Source organism: Coloeus monedula (assembly GCF_965178545.1).
Source record: "Coloeus monedula genome assembly, chromosome: 1".
Lineage (NCBI taxonomy): Eukaryota > Metazoa > Chordata > Aves > Passeriformes > Corvidae > Coloeus > Coloeus monedula.
The window spans coordinates 125,210,619-125,234,619 of record NC_138781.1 but is presented as its reverse complement, the minus strand read 5'-3'; the positions used below and the strand labels follow the sequence as shown (position 1 = coordinate 125,234,619).

At 35.6% G+C, this 24,001-nt stretch overlaps 1 protein-coding gene across 1 annotated transcript in view; it reads right to left on the bottom strand.

The window, feature by feature from the left end:
* Positions 1 to 282: 282 nt before the first annotated feature.
* LOC309580624 (uncharacterized protein C8orf34 homolog) overlaps positions 283 to 24,001 on the bottom strand; it is a gene marked incomplete at both ends in the record, with an annotated part of 143,006 nt that continues 119,287 nt past the window's right edge. Inside the window, 4 exons of the mRNA XM_082294738.1 lie at positions 283 to 426; positions 5,555 to 6,048; positions 11,406 to 11,526; positions 20,356 to 20,429. Of these exons, the coding sequence (XP_082150864.1) occupies positions 283 to 426; positions 5,555 to 6,048; positions 11,406 to 11,526; positions 20,356 to 20,429 (833 nt within the window). The remainder of the gene's footprint in view (positions 427 to 5,554; positions 6,049 to 11,405; positions 11,527 to 20,355; positions 20,430 to 24,001) is intronic.

Here is a 24,001-nt window from a genome sequence, read left to right as displayed (position 1 = left end):
TTTGCTGGTGAATACAGATTTATTAAACAGACTGCCTATTTCAAGTTCAGGTTACTTCTCTGGAATAGCTACTTTAACACATCAGGACAAATGGTTTCACTTAGATTAAGTAAAGTGTGGTCTGTGATCATTTTGTCATTGCTCAGTGACTGCAGGAAAGCTTCTGCAAATCAATCCTGTAAGGTCTAGCCCTCAGACAAATAAGTAATTGGTACTTGTGAGAAAAGCTCCTGTGAGCAGGCATGACATCTCCACAGTATTTTAATATATGGAAAATAGAAGTTAAGTTGATGGTTTTTGATGTATTATCTGGTCCTTACATATATACTTACATTTGTCTTGGTCAGCTTCCACTCCTTCACTTTCTGTGTCACTTGGCAATATCCAAGGTTGATGAGCAAGTTGAAACTGTTGTAAGAATTCATCCTGCCACAAACAGATCTATTTTAGATTAAATGACAGACAATTGTTCTGTATAAATGAAGACTGCAGCAAACAGTAGCCTCAATTAACTAGGCAGGAGAAAGACTTTAAGAATAAAAAAACTTTGCTGTGAAATAAAACCAGAATGTAGAGGATATGCAGGCTCCTTAGAAATTATTTATCTATTCAGTAAAACAAACAAACAAAAAAATGAACCCAAAACCACCAAAATGAAGAGGTCTATTTAGCTGTCTATCTGCTATAAACACAGATATGACAGGCACATATATACTCATCTTGGAAATGCAGTGACAGAACAAAACTGCAGATATTACATCTGACCCTGCAGTTTTTGGACTGCATAGACATTTCAAATGCATTTTGCTTAAATGAGGCTTTGATTTGTCAAAATTTTCACTGTTTCTAGTCTAATAAGAACAAGAATCTGAAACCTGATTTAGAACCTATGGTTTTATTGCAGAAGGAGAAGGCTTAGGAAGGAAAAATGTTAGGGAAACTTTTGTCTCCAAGATACCATAAAACATCAAAATATAAATGTTTTACATGGTTAAAAATCCATATGCAGCTGAATATATACTTTTGAAAATGTTTTAAAATTACCTACTTTTTATATATTATATATATGTATGTGTATAAAAATATTTTTCCATGCAGACACATATATGTATGAACATGTACACACACAGACATATAAAATACTTTGACACATTCCTTTGCAATATTCAAGGGGAGAGATGAGCCTGGAATGCACAGTTTTATTTTCAAAAGCAGTTCAAACATGCAAGTTTAGTCTCTAAAAGAAAACTTTAACATTGCCCAGATATCATAAAATTAGTGGCCAGATTTTTATAAGTTCTTGAAAAAAAAAAGGTGGGTAATAACCCTTTGTTGTCTTACATCAGCTGAAACCAGAATCTACATATTTAAAGGTAAATTGTACTACAACATAAATTTTATTCTTAGGCTATCTGATTTAAACACAGAATTCAGGCTTTTTGAAATCAGTTTTGGGAGACTGAAGGCTGCTCAATCAAGATCTCTCTCGCTGGGAGTAAATTATTAATTCTGTTAGTAATGTGTTAAAAAACTCCACAAAGATTGCTGCCATGGCCCAGCAGTAAACTCAGGCAGGAGCTCCAGGCCTCACTCATGAATTGCCATTTCCAATGTGTTTGAGAAGGTTGCTGACGACAACACTGAACATGTTTTGGTTCATGTAACAGGATTCTTGCATTAGGGATGAGTGACTCTCACACTGATCCACATACTTTTTAATCTTCCAAAAACACAGAGCAAAGACTTGAGCCAGGCAGTGGAACAGAATGAAAGTATCTGACCAAAAAGAGGGTCCTCATCACAAGTTATGCTCTGTACTCCAGTAAATAGGAATAAAAGGTTTATTAATCAAGGCTATATTCAAGTAAGATGAAGTTTCCTGCTCTTAAGAATGACAGACTAATAAGGATTGCTGAATATCACTTGAAACTATCTCAATAAATAAAATTGTAAAATTTCATGTGTTCAGAAAATGATATGGGAAAAAAGGGAGTCAGTAGTATTTTCATCTCTACAGCTATTGACAAGTATCACAGAATTGTGTCACTTTAATGGAATCCATCCTAAAGAGATAAGCAGGGTTCAACATTCCTTTGCCAATTTATACAAAACACCAAAGGATTAGGTACGTGCATAAATGTATCTCTGCCAAAGGATTTGGAACCCAGATTTATTAGCTTTATAGAGATAATAAAACTATTTCTCTAGGTAGCATTTCTTTGCTATAATTCAATTCAGCCTTGAACAGAGCTGATAATAAAACACACCTGTTAGAACATAGTAATATTATGTGTGCCAGAAGGCAGAAACTTGTCCACAAAATCTCAGATCATTATAAGTCTTGAGCATTAAAAAACCCCAAAACATTCTTAACAGCTGATATGTTAAGTACCTGCCAAATTATTTAAGATTTTTGCTATAACAAGATTAAACCACCCATGCTGAAGCATGAACTTTACTAAAGCTTAAGAACTTTGAATTGTATTTATTAGCAATATTTTTCTATTTAGACTTGTTATGTTACTCTGAAACACGTTACAATCTAGGATGCATACATAAGGCATTGAGAGATATGTTAGAATTCCCAACATATAAACAAGTAAATAAACAAATAAAGCTCCTTATGGTAAAACATGCTCCTGGTACCCAGTAGTCACATTCTTTTCAACTGAATTATTTTCATCAAGTATATATCAACGCTGTACTGATTAATTCCATTAACGTCACCTACGAGTAAAGAAGCAGAATTATTTCCAAAATCTTATCATAGTATCTTGTATAGGATTGGCAATATAACCACAGTGTATTTACATCTAGTAGAAATTCCCAGTTGAGACCATAAGGCTAATAAGAATAAAGGCAATTTCCCTCCTTTTATTTTACTGGTTTTATACAGGAAGAGGATACAAAACCTACAATGAAAGTCGCAAAATAAATTACATTATCAGCCTTGAGTTTTATATGTTTGTGATCTGTGAAAGTACAAAGACACAACTCTTGTTGTTCTCCTACCCCAAACCACCTCTGCCTTTTTAAAATATGTCTCCATGGTCAGAGAGAAGCTGTGACACAAGAAAATAAGATCATATGGCCACAAATAGGAGGGAACATCTAACATGGCAAAAAATGTCAAAGAACAGACATATTTCCTGGGTATGTTCTGTCTAAATCCACTTCTCTAAGTGACCAGGAACTTTAGTGGGCAAAGACAGCTTAAAAGGGCTGTAGATTGGCCGTACCTCCATCAGCTACTTTCTGATATCCATGGGCCTTTACAGCCTGGCAGAGGCAGGTCTTCCGTATGAACGTGTCATACTAGCAGCTTTCCCTCTGGAAGCAGAGCTAGTCCCCAGTTGAGTTTCCATTATATCAAAGGTCACTTGTGCATGTCAGAAAGGATAAACAGGGTCTGAGCTGGGTCACTAGCAGCCAAGGTACTATTGTACCCAGTGAGCAATGAGAAAGAAAAGAATTTGTCACTTCTAGAAGGGATTTTAACAGAGGATAAGATCCTGCATAGAAATGCTGACATTTAACATCAGCTTTACAGTGGATTTCTGGCTGAATCTGGACATGCTATTCTAACCGGAAAATAGAATAATATTGCTAACTTCCTAAAATTCTTGAGACAAATATATACATATATTAAAAGTGTAACAGGACACTTACTGTGAGAGCTGTCAGCAAACAGAGGTAACAAAACACAGCAAATTAAAAGGGACTCTTGGTTATTATTACTATAACTACAGAAAGGCTGTGGAAGAAAGCATTTTTAATTGCCTGCCTTTTTACAGGAAAGATCATAAGTGATGAGCAGACTGGATATCCCTTGGTGGAGATGCAGTGCTCATTACATACACGTACTTTCAGGAGTATATACAGTAATTTACTTGGCATCACATGACTATGCATCAGTTAAGAACAAGACTGCCTAAAAAGGAAGAAAAAGAGGGGTGAAGAATTTAGTAGGAGATAATTAAACCCTTCATTTCTTCTGAACAACCTTTAGTTAAATACTAATTTCAATTCTCATTTTCTGATACGTGAGAAAATTGTAACACACAAACACATCCCATACTTCACAAGAATCACAAAGTGATTTTTTTTTGGTAAAAAAAAAGTGTTAAAATTACTGATTTTTTTTTCATGGAAAACTTGTGCTTTGAAAATATAACAACTGGCAGTGAAGACACTTATAGGAGAACTGTAGTCACCTTCAGTCCTCACGTCTTTATTCTGGATATTCAACTGTAAGTGAAGAAGCAGCTCGAGTGATAGGATTAGTGCACTGCCATTCAAACACCAAAATAATGAGAATTTATTTTACCTCCAAATTTAACTAAGAATTCCTCCCCAAATTCTTTAGTTTTAGAGTAATCTGTGCCTCATTTCCTTTCCTTCGCAACAAATAATGGATGTCATATAATTAATTACAGGGTTATACTAAGTATTAAATCTCTAATTTTCCTACAAGCAACCCTAAACAACACTATCATAAACAACATTTTAAATTTTCTTTAGAAGTCATTAGACTGATAATACATTGTGTCAAGTCTCACACCCAACAGATTACTAAAACAGATGATACTTCTCAGAAACAATCTGAAGGTATGATATTATTTTCAGTCTTGGAAAAAAGGTCTCCAGGCTTTGACAAATGGATTACAAAGAGATTGCTAATAATGGTGGGAACAAACATACTCCACCACTGAAAAATTAGCAGTCTAGACATATAGTTCCTTCCCAAGTCAGTATAGAAGGACTGGCATATCCTGAGAAAAGACTCACCTTTGTAAGGCATGTATAGAGATAGACAGCAGGGCTTTTCTTCCACAGGTGCTTTTGTTTCCACTGCCTACACACTGAAGTTATCTTTAAGGCAGCTAAGGTTAGCAGAGGAGAATCCTACTCAGAATTTACAAGGTACTTTAACTGTTTGTTCTGCTTTGTTTTAAACAAAGACTAGTCCTGTAAAACCCATTAATATGGGACAGAAAATTCTTATGCTGTAAATCAGCCTAGTTAACACGCACATAGTATTAGATAGTGATTCAACAATGTTGGACATTTTCTCTTGCAATTCAGTTTGGTGCTTTGGAAAAACCTGTCCTTTCAGTGATGCCTAACTAATCATTCCAATGTGCCCAAAAAAATGAAATAAAAAGTAGACCAATAAAATATCATGCACTGCCAGTGTGGCAGGAAAAAAAATACCCTGGAACATAAAGATTAGATAAAGTTGTGCTTACCATTCCACCTGTGAGAAACTGTAAGGCTAATAAAATTGCTATGCATCATACAGGCAAGCCCTACCAAGCTCATGGTAAATTTGGGGGGCACGAGTGTTTCAGTATTTCTGTAATAATACTGACATTCTCTAATGAGTACCTCTCAAAGCTGAGCAGTATTTCCTTGCTAATTTTCTCATCATTATATTTCAAGTTCTTTTCAGCACAGTAGGTGACATTAGGTATACGGATGTTACTTGAACATAAAATGCAATCAAGTCTTCACATTATTAAACATAGCAAAAACATTAAATTGAAAATCTTACTTCTGATAAACTGTTTCTCTGAGTAGTGACAGTTCCAACAACATCTCCACTCACTTGCACAGAAAGCCCTGAAGCGGCACTGAGGGTCCTCCCCATTTGGCTCTTAGATGACAAAGATCTGCTTCTTTGAATACTAATAATGCCTTCCCTATTTCCTTGGTTGCTAGGGGTAAGAGGCCGTGACAACAAGCTATTTGGGGTCATAGGTCTGCTCCCTGGAGTTGATGGCCTGTTGGTTTGTGCAGCAGGCGTTGAAGGTCTACTGCTTGTGACACTGGAGACCTGTGCTCTGCTGTTCGTGGGCAGCGGCGGTGATTTGCTTCCTTGGAGCTGAATGTTCTTCCCCGTCGGAGTTGGCACCTGAGGCCTGGGGGTTTGGCCCTGTGCAGCTTGAAGAGTGCCTGGATGGTCAGAGGTAACTACACTGGGATGCTGGACACCAGGGCTTCTTGAAAGCCTTGCTTCTTCCCACAGTGCAAGGTCCTTCTCAATGTCTGTGCACACACACACGAACAAAACAGAAAAGAAAGAAACTCACTGTTTCTCTCTGGTTTAAAACTCTAAATGGTTTTCTGCAATGTAAGTGAAAACCGGAAGCTGTGCAGAGAAAATCTATTCATGCTTAAAATAAAAGGCATCTGAATTAACAGTCCAAATGTTTGGCAAGCATTTCCCTAGTTTATTTACATTTGATTCACTGCAAACACAACTATCCCACAGAAATCAAATATTACCACTTTGTCAACACAACCTATAAAAATCCCTCTTGTTTCATCAAAATTATGTCTCTGGACATAATTATGGCTTTTGCACAGCTACTGCAAAATAAGATTGTATCAAACCAAGATGGAGCAGCGATATAAACTTGCTATACTCAGCTGCACCAAAGAGCAATCCAAAACTGGCTCGAGGCAAAAGTTTTGCTTCTGGCCTTGCTGTCTACTGCCCAACAAAAACTCTGAGGGAAATAACCATTGAACTCTAGCACATCTAGATTTGTGATCCTGTTTGAACCTGAATTTCGTGCTCTGGCCTGCCATCAGTGCCACAGCAGGTGATGGCATTACCAGCATCCAGAGTCCAAGGAGAAAAGGTTACAGCCATTTGGTGGCCCAATCCCTACCTCTCACACAGCCACAAGAAATAAGATCTGTTTTAGAAACACAACAGATTAAGGAAAGTGAATGAAAAGTGTCTCCTGAGATAATTTAAATCATATTAATGCTTCTAAGGAATTAAATCAGAATATATCCAAAGTCAGGCAAGGGTAGCTGGAATTTAGGTTGGCATTGATAACATATTGAAAGTCCTTGCAAGTACAAATGTAGAGCTTAACAAACAGTTTAATCAAGTTTATTTTATCTTACACTACTGTTACGAATTTTCATTTTCCCTAGCATGTACTCTACTGTACTTGATTTTTATAGAGACAGCTGATTATTTTTAAAAAAGGAATACCATTTCCCACTTAAATGGCACAAGTCACAGTCCCAGAAGCTGTAAATCAGCAAGGCTCTACTGATTTAGTTGACACCTATTAAGTCAACTTGTCTAAAATAAGCATTTAATTTTTTTATTTTGATAACAATTATTTAAGGTTCCAAAAGTCCTAAAAGAAACAGATTCTAAACTGCATATTGGAAAATGAGATTTTCTTTCACTTTTGTTTACCATTAGGTATAAAAGGAATGTTGTATGTTAAATAATTAAAGATGTGCTGCCTTAACATCAACATAATTTATAACATCTTGAAAACAGGAAAATAAACCATGTCAATTTCATGTTACTAGTCTAATACAACATACTGCACACAATTCAAATGCTATTACTCGAAAAGCTAGTAAAACTGAAATAGTTGTGAAAGCATCTAAAAAAGTGTCTCTCAACTTCTAAAAAATTAAATATTTTGCTGTTAACAAATTTCAAAACATAGTCAATATTTCTAGCACACAGTTAAGAATATTTCTAATTGATTCCTTGCTGACCTCTTAAAATTAATGATTTCCATTTTGAAATTATTACATCTTTGGAACTACTCTTCCACTATGCTTTCACTTTGGAAATTCATAGAATCAGAGGATGGTTTGGGCTGGAAGAAACCTTAAAGGTAACCTGCTTCCAAACCCCCTGGTTATGAGCAGGGATGCCTTCCACTAAATCATGTTGCTCAGAGCCCCTTCCCACCTGGCCTTGAACACTGTCAGGGACAGGGGATCCACAACTTCTCTGGGCAGCCTGTTCCAGTGCCTCACCGCCCACACAGTAAGAATTTCTTCACAACATCTAATCTAAATCTCTCATCTTCTAGTTTAAAGCCATTATTCCTTGTCCTATCACTATATATCCATGTAAAAAGTGCCTCTTCTGCTCTCTTGACGGTCCCTTTAGGTACTGGAAGGCCACAATTAGCTCTCCCCTGCAGCCTTCCCTTCTCCAGACCAAACAACCCCAAATCTCTCAGGCTGTCTTCATAGGAGAGGTGCTCCAGCCCTCTGAGCATCTTTGTGGCCTCCTCTAGACCCGCTCAAACAGGTTCACATCCTTCTTATGCTGGGGGTCCCAGAGCTGAATCCAGCACTCAGGTGGGGTCTCATGAATGTGGAGCAGTGAATCACAGAATCACAGGATAGTCTGAATTGGAAGGGAGCCATAAGGATCATCGAGTCAAACTCTTCAGTTTGGGCCATAGTGGGACCGGACCCACGACCTTGGCATTATTAGCACCAGGCTCTGACCAACTGAACTGATCTTAGAGGGGGAGAACCAGCTCCCTTAACCTGCTGCCCACTCCTTTTTTGGTGCAGAACTTGTGAGATGCCTGGCAAAAATTCAGGGGCCAATAAACAATACTGTGGGCTACTTGATTTAAAACAAATGAAGAATATGGTCTTGTAAAGATCCAGCTTAGTCTATCTCTTTGCAAAATTACACATCTCCAACTTGCCTGTAGTGAATTCAGCATGCTAAGAAATAGCATGAATATTGAATGATTTAGTAAGAGTTAAATAAACATTATATGCTGGCTCATGTTTCCTTAATTTCATATAGCAATCAAGCCTGCAGATAAACCAATTATTATAATCATTTCTCTACATATAATTAACATGTTTCCATAGCATAATTATTCAGTTTTATTTACACATCCTCTGTTTGAATTTGCTTAAATATAAGCTTTTCAACCAGAAAGAAAAAGTAATCATGCATTCCCAGCTTTGCAGTATTATCTGATCCATATTAAATAATACAATTGAATTATGACTTAGGATTTTTAAAAATCTTTGTTGATGTCATTTAAAGGAAAACAAAAAGCAAAGAGCTACTCAAAGGCATTTTGCTTTCATATAAAAAATAGCAGAATAAGGATATGATTCACATGCACTTACAAACTGTTTATTTTTTAACAGTTCTTTTTGTGATAAAATATTTTCCAGAAGTATACAAAGACCACAAAATCAGTGTAACAAACCAAATCGGCAAGATATTGGAATCAACTACCAAAAAAATATTCTCTATTTGCAGGCAATACAAAGCACTACAATACAACTGAATAACACAAGAGCCTGGATTTTAGACAAAAAAATATATGAGTCATATGTACAGAAGGAAAAGAAAACTGATTGCTCCAGTATCTGATTTTGTAAAACTGCTTCTTTCAAATATCAAGGTGCTGAGGTAGTTGCTGGCAGTTGCTGCTAGTCCCTAATTTAGGCACAGGCACCAAATTATGCCTTATGTTAGGAGTGAGTTTTATCCAGCACATAGTCCATAAGGGAAGGTGAGGCCTCTTAAGAAGGTGTATCTGAGACAGGGAACCATTCTTCATCATTACAGGTAATCCAAGTCATAACCCAGGCATCTAAATTACTGCCTAGATAGGCAGCCATTTCGAAGAATTAATAGGTTCCATTGCGCTTGCTGAGAGAACTGAAACAAGAGACTTGCTGATATCACAGACACTTGAACTTTTGCAAATGTGTAAGACAAATGAGGCTAAGCAAAACCACAGCATTATTATCTGAGGTACTCTGAAAACGGATTATTCATGGAAATTATGTTATTCTTGTCTTTGAGGGGAATAATTGTCTCAAGCACCACTGGTGTCAATAAGACATGAGTTATTAGGAATACAATAGTCTAATGTCTAATAATTGGGCTGTTTTCATGTGAAGTTCTCAGCCAGAAAAAAATTACTGGATGGTAGAATGACTGAACCTCATGTTACAGCTTTACTGAAAAAACAGGTCCAAATTCAAATGACAGGAACAACACTGATGAGAGAGAGAAAACCTTGTGGGTCACACAGCTGCAGAAGGAATCTCAGAGATTAAGTGAATATAGCTAGTTAGTTTATAGTCAATTAAGTATTTAAAATTCCATATTCTATTGAATATTGTAGTTATTACTGTCATCTTTGCCAAGGGACTGCATTTTTCATAGCATAATGCATACAAGAACAGCTTGTATGACCACGGAATTGAGAACAGTTAGGACATAAGTCAAAGTAGGGAGATCTTCACCAGACCCCTCCTGAGTGACAACTGCAGCAACATAAGGGAAAACAAGTGCTGCCTTGGTAGCACAGGCCCCTGGGGTACACAGGTCCTTGCTATGCTACAGAAACCACATACTGGTTTGCTGCTCTCCTGATTCCCACTAGACACTCCTGGGAGTTTCAGTTTAGAGAGAGAGCTCATGGATTTTTCAATCTTGTTTGGCAGTGGCTGCAGCTCTAATAGCGGTAAGGTATATGAACCTATCAAAAAAACCCCTTCAATGACAGCATCTCTATTGTCAGACACAAAACCCACCCAGAAAGGCTTTATTTGTATATATCATAATTTTTAGTTCTTGCTCCATTATGAGCAAAATCTTTTCCTAAAAAGCCTCCCTCACTGTGCTCATTGCTTTGTCTTCTGCCTCAGCAGCAACATCCCCTTTCTGAAGAGGATACAGCTCCCAAGTCTTTCACACCAGTGTAATTGGCAAGATAAATATCCAAAGTCTTTTAGAAAATCATCCCAAAAGTGTTCTCTGCCTCACTCTCTAAATGACTCGAAAAAAGGATCAGATAAATTTCATTTCTACCTTCATTTTACATATACTGTCTTTATGTTCCAGTGCAACATTACTTTTCATAGATTTACCCTTTGAAGCTTTCACCATATAATAAATAGCATACATAACATAGGACTACCACACTATAGGTCTATGTCATACCTTACAATGAAAGCTGAAGATATAAAACATTGGTTACAAAGAAGAACAAATTGCAAGCTAAATTTTAGAATATTTGCTGATAATCTTTACAGAGCTCTGAAACATCTATTTACCAAAAAACCACACTTTTTTTGTTTGACTTTTCAGAAATGGTTATCCCATCAAAAATACTGCAGGTGTTCCAAGGCACACAAATTAAAAGGCTTCACTCAACCAGAAGTCTCATAAACAAGGTGAGTTTTTCTGTAAAGCAATCTATTCACCAGCTAAAGACCCATTTCAGCCTGCTTTTAAAGACTGTTTAACAGTAAGTAAAACATTGGCACCTGCTGATTGCATAAGTCTGGGTGAAACATGGAAACAAAAAAATAAGTGCATTATTATGCTTTCAGACCACAGAATATTTAATACAGTTTTATTAATGTTCAAGTACTGTACTTACAGTGAAGTTCATTAAATCTACAAATAAAACACTAGTTGTGTTTTCTTCAATTAAAAAAAAGGGGAAATTAAGGTTTTCATCTATTTTCACTGGCAGGTGAGTTAGATAATTCCTTCCTTCATCTGAAATATTGGCAAAGCAAACTGGGTGAGTACTTCTAGGCATTTTATGGTTCCTTGATCCCATACATACCAGCTAGGTGTTTTTCCATGGTCTGAAGTTCTTTTGCTGCTAAGGAGTCCTTTAGGAGTTTCTGCCTTGGGGAACCTCCAGGTCTGACAGTCATGGCATCCAAGGTCCAAACTGTCTGAGACTTACACAGATAAAAAGAAAATGGAATACTTTTAATCTCGTTTCATATTTATATATTATACAATAAAAATAATTGTGTCCCCATTTAGGATCAGGAATCTGGTGCTTATTATGTAGAATATATAAAATTTTATGCAAAAGACTACAAAATATCATTTCTTAACATAAATAAAATAAATAGTAGGAATTAGCTAAAAGAAGCAATTCCAAAATAACTCAAATATACACCTTCACAGAAGCTCTTGCTCTATGCTGACACATCATAACAGGACAAATTCCTCAATGATTTAAATTCTCTTCAGTTCCAACTACTTAGTAAGGGTTGCCCTTACTTTAAATTACCATAAATTTGGCACTGTATCTCTGCAAAGCAGCACTTCTGGGAATATCAGAGAATTTCCTAATCAACATTGCCAGTACTGTTTTATCACTGCAAGAAGTATTCTTTTCAGAAATGGCAACTAAATCATCAGGGCAGCATAGCAGTTTGAAAGGGTTGTCAACAAACAGACCATCTCCCCAGTCTCTTCTTTATTGAACACTGTGGTACTCAAAATTATTTGCATTTTCTGGAACCCACTCAACACAGTTTCAGGAAATTTTTTGTAAAATATACTATGAGGTAACTTGATAGATATGTATTTAAAATGCACAATAAAAACATATGGCCAAGTGTGCAAGACTTGGTCATAATGACCAAATAAAAACAACAAACAAAAGCATTAATTAAATAATTCTTGACAGCCTATCTGAAATTAATTTGAAATTATTACCTCACCAAAAATTTTAATCTGTAGTCTAGGAAGTTTTGTTGGTTTCCTAAAGAAGTCAGGCTCATGCAATTGTCATTGTCATTCACCTCTTACTAATTTTTAAATCTTTCATTAAATGCCAAGCAAATTCAGAGAGAGACCACAGTTTAAAGACATTAAACTGAAGTAATTTCAGGGAGAAGAATGATTGATAAGAGGAGGGAGACCCAAACTGGTGGCCTCATTCACAGAGGGCACCCAGGGCTCCACAGTCCGTCAGGCTGGAGCTGCATCACAGCTGACAAGCGGCTGCTGCGGATCACTGCAGTGAGTGATGGCACTTCCCTGGCCAGACTCTCATCCCACCAGGAAAGGTGTAGCACAGTTCAAACGATTAACAAATGATGAAAGTACAGGTTTGATATCATCTCTACTCACAAAAAAATTGCTTTGAACAGTGTAGCTGCCTTCTCTTTTAGAAAAGCAGGCATAATTCTACAGAAGTAAAATGTTATATGGGATATATTTTACATCATTCCTAATCTGTTCCAAATAAACACTGCCTTGAATGCAAGTGATCATTGTGAACCATGCATCTTTAAAATATATCACAGATTTATCCTTATAAATCAACAGCTTTATTGTAATGCTGTTCATGCATATGCAAAAAAGCCCAGTCACATTTACCAGCATACAAAATAGTTGGAAGCTGCTGATAACTCTGTCCTTATTAATGCATTTTTAGAACACTAACAACATTTTTTTTTTTTGCCAAATGTTTTTTTATGCTAGTTCTCCTCTGGTTAAAGTCACCTGTATTTAATCCCATGTAAATACAGAGGAATAGATGAAGAACACAGTAAATTACTCAGAAGTGAACTCATCTTCAAACACTTTTATTTCAGACATATCACTAGACCTGGTTCACTTGTTCCCCTAAGAGATTTTGAGCACTTGTCACTTTGTTCCTCACTGTGAATTCTCCATCCAAAAAATAATCGGGATTGTTGAGCTCACTACAGAATATTAATCTCTATTAAATTACTCACATTCCTAAATGCTTATTTCAAATGGATATTAATTACCCAATACCAATCTCTAAATGGAAGAATATATTATTCTGTGATCACTTCCTCTGAAATAAATGAAACTAAATAAGAGATGGGAAGGGGGAAAATGTATGTAAGAGAACTCCAATATTTTAATTTTCAACTTGTTTTTAGATATTCTCTGTCCCCAGATTTTTATGGTGGAAAAGGACATTTTTATTTGCATTTTATAGGGTATATTTTCATATCTGGGAAAAAGCATCAGGGAAAAAACCCCAGGGTTATAAGGATTAATCCTTTTTTGAATATACAATTTCATTCATAAATACAACTCTGATTAAATACGGAATAAAAACTAGTCAGTGGTCTGTGGCAGTACTTGAAAACCAAACTGCTCTTCTAATATTCTTACGTTGGATTATTCAAGTTTTTTACAGCAAATTATTATCAGCTTTCAGTAACTCCTTAACCTCCTTAAGACATACTTCCAAAGGTTAGCCTGATGAGAAGATCTCACTTTCCATGTCCTGGAAATGCTTCTGGAAATGAAATGGAGTTATCTTTCTCTTCTACAAACCTCTGCTGGATTTTTGTACATTTTGTCTTAACTGTACTTCATCCCCTTATGCACCTTAGTCATGTAAGACTCATACGAAACAAAGGTGACTGAATAAAGGAAGCTCTCTAGTGTCTTAGTAGAATCTAAGATAAATGAAGAAAAATGATTCCTTAAAGGTTGTTATCATGACAGTGCTTTAGACATTTATAAAAACATGAGTAATATTTAAATCAAGTGACTTCAAACTAGGAGACTCCAAACCACAAAGGACAACAAATGCCTGCAATATCTTTGCATGTTTCAACACAAGTTTTTAAATCTCTTAAATCTCATGTAAGTTGATGTAAGACATACAGATACACCTGAGTATAAACCCATACAGGCACACAACAGCACCTCTACACATTCCATACAAATCTGTTTTCAGTTCTGGACATACACAGATATATCCATTCTTTCAAAGAATAAATATTAATTTTGCATATGATTTAAAATAAATACACTTACATATATTCAGTCTCTATCATTACATACTGTTACATGTTCAAACTCCCTTTCAGATACAGAGTTTCAGCACTCTGTGAAACCAAGATAACTCTGGATGAATTTTTCCCCAAATTTTGTAACTCTTCCTGTGCATTTTCTGTTTTATGTAATATTGTAAGCTTATGACATTTTTTTCAGGCAATAGCTTCACAAAAGATCAGAACAGTATTGCTATAGTAGCTATGGAAGATGAGATAAATATTTAATATTAGCAATTTAGTTTCATAACAAATTATGTGCTTATAATAGTACCTGCTAATTAAATGTTTACTTCACAGAGAATCAAAATTATCAGGGGGAAAAAAAGGGCATAAGAGTTTATTAAGACATTAAAATTGTACTGTAATAATTTTTTGTTCTTTCTCTGAAGCAAAATATTCCAGGTCTATAACTAACATTTTTGGAGGCAGGCCCAGGTAATTTTTTATGTATTTCTAAATAACACTGAGCATTGAAAAATATTTTTTAACATTTTGAAACTATGAGTTCATTTAGGGGAATAATGCATAAACACAGACAGAGGTCCTCAGTGTCTCCAGTAAACAATTTATGCAACAGCCTTATTCCTAAAAGATAAACACAAGCTGAAAGCAGGGGATGTTATCAAGATGGCTTTGGAAGCATGTCAATTCAAATGCAGGGATAAATGAATTTGTACAGCTCTAGCAGAATTCCCTGGTGCCCCTTCTCTCCACTGTATCCAGTGCAGCAGTTCAGATACGTCACTTAAGAAAGACATTCAGGCTTGCAAGCCATTTATTTAAACATTCTTACTGCACTTCACCAAAACCTATCCTTTGTCTCCTGGCCAGGAACTGCAGAGATAAAACTAATGTCAGTTAACTTAGACTTTAATGATAATGACAGTAGACTGAAAGCAGTTGAAAAATACAGAATGCATGTATGTGTGAAGTGTGTGCATAGAATCCTCCCAATTATTTCAGCATCTTCCAAACTACCATTGCCCTTGCTCATTCATTAAGCTTTATAAATATTAGCACAAAACTTATAAATGGCCTATTTGCATTAACAACATTAATGAGATCTAAGTATGAGGATGTTCCTGAAAGACATTCTTTCTAATGTGTAGAAACAACTCTGTGTCCTGTTCATCACCTTCAAACTTTGGAAGTGAGGCAGCATCTCTCTGCACCAGAAATATGTTCAAAGAAAGAACGAGAACTAGTCAACTTTGAAGGTCAACTACGTGTCCATTTCTTAAGTGGTTTTCTTTATATATCATAATCAAATTTCTTCACATAAAATACATTCATTATTGCATTTTTCTTCCTTTTATCACTTAGCCAAATTACTGCTAAAATAAAAAATTACAAACAATAAGGCCAGAGATAAACCCTCTCATCACTGATTCCCCAAACTTCTGGAAAATACCGTAACTTACCAGGAATGCCACAGTGGAACAAAAATAAAATTAAGGAGGTCATGAATAAGAGTAAGAAAGCTTTTTCAAGCTCACTCTCTGTGCTTCAGTCTGTAGCACAATGCTACACAGCATGAATCAGTAGAGCTTTTGTCCTTAAAAAAACACCAGTGCAGATGTGAATGTCTCAATCTCATTGTTGAGCTGAATTGACATGGGCTATATAGTAATACCCACTGACACCTGGAGAGTTCTACAGAGGTATAACTTTTCAGAACAGCTAAGAACAAGAGTTAGGGCTCCAGCTTACTTATAACATCACCTGGAAATCAAGTACTTGTTAGAAAATATATTACTCTTCTTTACTGGCCATAAAAAGCGTTAACAAACTATTCAGCATGTATTTCTATGTCATTGTGGCCTGTTTCAGAGTAAAACCCAGGTATTCATGGAAATGCCCAGACATACACCTAGTTTTTGGATGTGAATTGAATGATCACAGTGAAATGAGGAAAAGGAGATGAAGCCAGATTAGTTAGTTACTGCTAAGCTGTAAGTATATGAAAAGTGTTTTTATTGTATTTTTCATACTACACAGTTTTTCTAATAAAGTGGAAATTTTATTAGCTTCAGGAGATAGAAGTGTAAGGAATACAACTGTGCTTAACTTTCCATGTATAACATAGCATTTCTTTGCTGAATAACTTAAGTATCTTAAATAGACACATTTGACAGACATCACTCTAAATAAAAAAAAAACCAAACCCCAAAAAAACCCAAACCAAAACCTCTTTATTGAACAATTTGTTTACAAGCGTCCTTCCCACTCTGGCCAAGCAGGTGGCAAGTACAGATGTTATGCATGCAGTGGAATTTTTTTGTGCAATATTTTGTTTAAGGATTCTTCACTCAACATGTACTTTCTGTAAAGAGGTCACCTAATATTTACTCTTTCAGCTTCCACAATCTGTTCAAGGACATAAAGGTGAGCAAGTCATTTGATACCGTAAAAATAACAAGGCTTCTCGGAGCTCTCTTACAATATCGGCTGCCACCTCTAATCCCCCCTTCCACATTAGGGCCTGTTCTACTTGAAGTGCCATGTAATTGAAATTACAAGCTTTGGGCTTCCCGTGGCAGTCAGCCAGCAGCACATTTTACGCTGAACCTTACACTAAAAAAATGGTAGTTAGAGTTAACTTACACATAGTTTTTCTGTATACAGGAAAATGGGAAGCAGCACCTGGGAATCACATTTGTTTCAGTTTTTGAAATGCAACCAGAATAATAGTTTTCTAAACCTCAGTTCTGTTTTATTTACTGTTATCCGGACTAATATTTCTGAATCTCGCATGCCCAAGAACACAAAATTTTAGACTGGTAAAAACAAGGCATTCATTGATTTCTTTTTTTAACATAAATTTTTCTAAAGTTCAGAATATTCTTTCAATTTAGAATTATATTTTAGAGGATTAAAGTATTTTCTAACAAGAATATTTTCATCCAAGAAGAAATCTTTTTTTTTGCAGCTGTATATACAAAATCTGTGTCTATTTCATGGATTTTGTTTGACACAAGGGAGGTCTCAATCAAAGCGGCTCAAGGTATGCAATTCAAACTACTTTCTTAACTACTTGCAGGAATTATCACTTATTTCCCAAGACCCTTATATTATGTTTTTCTAACCATCTTGTATTGTTAATTTACCTAACAGAAGCAAAACTTACATATTTCAATGAGGTTTTTTTAACTTCCTGTGGGAGGGTTGCAGTAATCTAATACTATCTGTTACGATTTTTACAGAAGATTTAATATTTGAAGTTAAAATTTGAAATTTTACCTTCAAGTGCCTGAATTTCCACATAATTACAAAATTCAGCTTGGATTTGAAAAATTTTGTATCAGAACACATCAACTTGAGCATAAATATGACCTTCATAATTCATACTACCTCAAAGGTGCACTGCTGTTGTTTCTAATGTGGCAGTGGAATCTTAAAATAATTATTTTAATGACTAACCTGCTAAATGCTAAACAGTGACCCCAACAAAAAAATAATTTGTAGATTTAGTTAAATGTGGAAGCTCGGGTGATTTCTGTTGATTATACTCAAACCTCTACAAGTAATTAAGTTACTTCATAGTATTGTTCTAGGGGAGAATAGTGGGAAATTTCTAACAAATAGAACTGAAATAATGTATGATTGTAATATTATTGTATTCCACATATACTGACAGCAAGAATAAAAGATTAATTTTTTTTAATTACTTGAAGCTTCATGCATGAAGCTTCAAGTAATTTCACAAGCTGAATTAAGAAATTTATGCATTTGTCACAGAAAATCCATGTCTGTGTTTCTCCTATGAAAGTTCCAAAGCAGTAGGGAATACAGGAGAAAAATTATTTAAAACAAAACACTTCTATAAAATACTTTATTACAGTATTTTTCCCACAGTAATAAGGAGTAAAAACCCAAGGCATATTCATGCAGAAACGCTTTTTGCAGTTGGATAACTTTTTTCTTCCAGTTTCTGCTGCATTTGTATAGGTTTGCCTTACACGGATAATTTACAAAGAAAAATACACCTTTTTATGTGCATGTGCAAGGCAAGATTCACATAAAAACTCCCAAAAGCTAACCCTAAGTCCTGTTAGATCCAGGTGGTAAAAGAAACAAGTCAAAGAGAAGGCAAAGGCTACTCGATATGATCTGCTCAGTGCATGTGCCCTGTCTCTATCTGTTAGTCACTGTAAAGTCAGCAGCTTCCTCTGACACCTGGCTTTTCCACTTCCACTAGAATTACAGGCAACTTAAATTTTTCCTAGTATCACTTCCATATTTTCTTAGAGTTTTATTTTACTTTATGTTTCTGGAAATGTTCTAAATATTTGGCTAGCAAACTTTGAGCTCACCACAGTGAAAAAATCTCAAGGGAAAGCTTTTGCATTTTGCCTGGCACTTTTCATTGCACAAAATACTTTACAGGCAGTAAACTAGGATCTCTAAGGATGTTTTGAATGCTTGCTTCCACTTTGAATTCTTACAAAACACTTGGGGAAAGTGCTGATTCCTGTAAATACTTCAACCAGCTTTTTGCCAGCTTTGCTCACTTATTCATCCAGAATGCCTTGTTTGAGATTGTGCAGCACTGAAAGTCCAAGTTCTCAATTTTTCAAACAGTAACTCTTTTTATAAAAAATACAGCATAGCAAAATACTCTATTTTAAAAAGCTTAAAGAAAAAGGCCTAACTACAAAAACCTCCAGGTTTTTCAGAAGTAGAACAGTAAACATATACAAAGCTGCAAGAAAATCATAATATAACCACAGTGAAAATTACATGAACCATGTTATAGACATAGATGTTGCCTATCTCTTTTGAGTACCAGTGTATCCACATTAAAGATCTTACATGTGGATTCATACATGGGACATGAAAAAAGAACCCGAAGTTCTTCTCTGAAGATACTTCTGTATAATTCTTGCTACTTTATCCTACAATTTTTCTCAGAACACTTACCCTCTGAAAGCCAAGGCATCTTTGTCAAATATACACTAGCAGAGAAAAATCTTATATAATCATCCATTTAACTAGCAACAAACTCAAATTACCCTATTGGAATGCAGTACCAATATTAAACATGGCACACCTTGAACCACGTCAGGAATTTTTACATGTAATATGCACATTTGAGTGAATGCCACTAATCAGTTTGTCCAGTTTATGAGAAATGTCCGATCAACATCTTATTCTATTTTTCTCTCATCTTGTATCTCATATATGATCTAAAAATAATTCAAGTCATGAGAATGCATTTTGGTATCAATTCTGAAGTTATTTTACAGGCATATTTCTTACTGCTTTGAAGGATTTATGAAAATCCATTGCAGGATTGCATTTATCTACACAACCTTCCTATGAGACATCTCAGTTTTATCTCTGTATTTTGTATGTCAAGATTGTCAAAGAATAAATCTCACTGAAAATTATTAGGGGAGCATGGAACAGATCTCTCCTTCAGAGCCCCAGAAGGCAAGGAGAACAGTTGGATCATTTGTTTCTTTTTGAGGAGATACAGTTACAGACAAAGTGTTGGATAGCTGAGTCTTATTCTGAACACCAAGCCATTATAAAGAGACAAAAGTACATAAACTGTACTTTAGAGTTTGAATTATTTTGTTGTCTTCAATTTGTAAAATTGAATATTATCTGGTAAAACTAGTATTTGACTAGCATTTAAAAACATACAGAATAGGTATTAAACTACTGCACTTTCAATGGGAGCTATATGAGCAAGTCCAACAACATATGCTTTTTATAATAATGTATTTCAAGATACCACCTTTTCTAGAATGAAAAAATTAACACAGAGAGAGAACTGAAAATTCAGAAGGGTTATTATTATAGGTATTATGTAAATTTAGTTTTCTTCTCTCTAAGATGACAGTGCTGGTAAACACAACTTTTATCTTTATGCACAATCTATTTTGTATGAAACTACTTTTAAAAATTACAGGATTAGTCGTAAGGGAAGGTACTTACAGATGCTGCCACTTGAGAGGCACTCTGAAATTCATCAATATCTTCTGTGAGTGTTTCAACCCCAGGTACTTGAGCTGTTCCAAAGAGGTACAAGAGAAAGGTAAATCACTCTAATTAAGTAAGCATTAGTCATTTTGAAAATTTAATGGCTAAAAATTTACTGCTGGGAAGGTGAATATGGCTACTGTAAATGTACTACTTTTCGGTTACACTTCAATGGATTATAATTTAAATCTGATTTTATGTCTGATTTTAATTTATAAGCTTAATGCAACATGGAACAGTGTCTCTAACATGACTAGAGTGATAAGTAAGCTTCCCTCAGCTGCAAAGGTATCTTGTAGGTTCTTTATTACCTTTACTATTTAAAATAAATAGTTTACCCTTTACACAAGTGAGTAGTGTATCTCCAGCTTTAATAAAATGAATAAAATTATATCAAATTAATTCAGTTAAAATCCTTGAAGCAAAAGGATTTGGTCAATTTAGACAACATTTAAAAGTTTGCAAGTATAATTTTTGCCCATAGTGCCAGATTTGTAAAGCGACAGAATTTTGTGAGGATGTCTCTTTGATGCATGTGTAATAACTTAAAACAGGTTTTATGCACCCATTTCAGAGAAAGAATTTCCAAGTAACATTCTATGCAGTTTCACCCTTTGCCTAAGACTCTGCTAATGCACTTAGGTGCTGCATCAGCAGCCTAACAAAACAAGATGTCCTGACCTTCCCTACGTTCTGCTGTTACTCAGACACTTAGCAGGGAGGTCCTTATGTTTCCAGAACGCAATTTGTTAAACATCTCAGACTATATTTACTATGAAAGCAGAACTAAACTGAAGTGTGGCAATGGTGGCTACCAATTCACTACAAACACAAATGTAAGTGGAGAAGGAAGGGGTGATGATGACACAAAGTGATGGTCAGGGAATTGTGTGGGAATTCAGAGATGCCACACTTTTGCCATTGCCTTATCTTGTTCGCAATCCTAATTCCCACATATTTACATCCTTAATTTTTTACCTTGATCATGGAGTTCCACCTAGAACAACATTATATGTGTTTCATACGTTCATATATTTATTGAACATCCCCAATTTCAAACTTTTCCCCTATATCCTAATGCCTCTTTTGAACTTTCTACTATATTGACACTTTAAAGGCAAAAAAAACCCCAAACAAAAAATAAACAAACAAACAAACAAACCAGAACCAAAACACTCAACTATGTAGAAACTATACATTTAGTTTTTTCTCGTTTCTACTAGCTAACTGCAAATAAAAAGAACCAGTGAGTTCTGTTTGATAGGGAATGAACTATTGATGTGGCATTTGCTCTAGTAAAATTTATTTAGCAAACTAAGTATTATATATCACAATATAACCTTTACATCTGTAGATGTAATAGCACAATTAAATAGGAAATACCACATTTACACAGTGGCATAGAATCTATAATTTTTAGTCCAATTATATTATTCCAGAAGAGTCACAAAAGAAACAAGTCTTTGCCCACACCTCAGAAATATGTGGAGTTGCATAATACACTGCAAAGAAACTCACATAACAAGCAGCTTTTCTCAGACTAATTGAGGAGTGGTTTAGAAGTGTTACACTTTTCATTTATCCTATATTAAGAGATTATTCCCTAATAAGTTATTGCATTTTAAACTTCCTTCTACAAGAATGCATAGACTGCAAAAGCTTTATTTCCAATAATGTCTTCTTTTCCTGCCTTATATCATGGCTTCACTCAAAGGGTAAGGTACGTTTCAGAAGAGAATGAAACAAGTGAAACAAGGTTGTATGATACTTATAGGAAATTGGGAGTAAATGAGTAATTATCCTTTAGTGATAATATTTCTAAGTATCTAATGCTCCCCCCACCCCCCCGAAAAAAACCCCACATAAGTAGATTACTTCTAAAATCCCCCCAACCTGAAAAACACATTGGGGGCTGACAGACGTAGATTTTTCTGGATCAATTCTGTCATAGTGTGTATCTTTCGAAGCCTCAGCCATTCTCCCCATCAACCTTTACAGAACAAGAGCAAGGCTCAGTGGAGAACTGATCCAAGAGACAAACCAGACAGGCTTGGCATCTACAGGGGAAGTTTGCTGTGCAGTCATCAATGCTGCTGCTTCCAATCAAAATCAAGAACCTATTAAATTCTTCCCTTAGTTCTTTCCTGTGAAGTGGTCTGATGGAAAAGAGAAACACTTCTGAGAGGTATAGTTTAGGACAGTGAAAAGAAACTGCAGCTTTAAAGAGTCTTGGGTTATTCAATCTTGAGACCTGATTCCTACCTTTCATTTTTACCACTTAGATCAAACACAAGCCTGTCCAATTCAGCAGTAGGATTATACTAGAGGAAAATCAGTGTAGTGGTTAATTAGAACCAGATCCAGATCGCCAGTGTAGTCAGTAAAGTGTCTGATGCTGCACATGATCTTTTCACATAAGCTACCACATTGACTTTATTAAGTGGAATTTCTTAAAATGAGGCTTATTTATAACGGCTCTTAGATCAGATGTTCTGCCAATTACTTCTGAGCTTAGTTCATCTGAAATCCACAGGAGAGATGTTCCAGATCTAACAACAGAAACAGATCATTATCTGAAGAAAGCTACTCTCAACTTTGCTGTGCATCAGCATCTTGCTTGCTTATTCTTGAATGAATGGTTTACATCAGCACTTCCCAACACACAGTTTTCCCTCAGGAAGGTCACTGGTACTGAGAAGTAACAGCAGAAAATAAATTCAAATAAACCTGGTAAGTGAAGCCTGCTAGCCACTATTTCATGATATAAAAAATCTGTAAGAGGACATAACTAAAAATTCAGTACAACAATGCCTAGGGTTTTATAACAATATCTTTATGAGTTTCTTTTATCATGCTCTCATACATAACATTTATTGGCAATAAGTATCAGATGGACAGAGAGCAAATAATGTGCTGCATTTATAGGAAAGGTTGATAGAATGGGCAGTTGCCTGAGTTCTGTGTCTCTTTATAGTCTGCACTTATTTGTGAAATCCAGCTGTGTTTTTCTTCAAATCAAAATGTAGCACTAGCCAACCTTGTAGGAAAAAAAGCCCCAACCATATGTTTTGAAACACTGAGCATTTCTGAGGGCACCTCCTGACAGAAATTTGGCATTTCCTTACTATTGACCTCAGTCTTTCTGCCCAAGAGGCCTTGCTATTTTCTTGCTATACAAGTAACAGATCCATGTATATTCACAGACATGAGATCGATGTGTTTATAACAACATGAATGTCATTGCCCCACCTACCCATCTAACTTATACTCCCTGTATCTCACTGAATGTAGTGTTTTTCCAAAGAAAGTGTTTTCCATCTGCTCTGTACCCATATTGACTGCAGAGTATTCCGACGCATAGGAAGTGGCCGAAGGTAGAACAGCACTTTTGTGCTCCATACCCTCTGACCATGAAAGATTCAGCTCCAATATTACACAGCACACAGTACTTTTGGATAGTTTCACCTTCTTTAATCCTGATGTCTCTGCCACTTAGCAAAACCTAACTATTTAATTGAAGCCTGCAGTTTCAGAAGATGGCATGGGAAAATGGGCAGATTTTCACTTCAAGAACAAAGGTACACAAGAAAGAAAGAAAGTG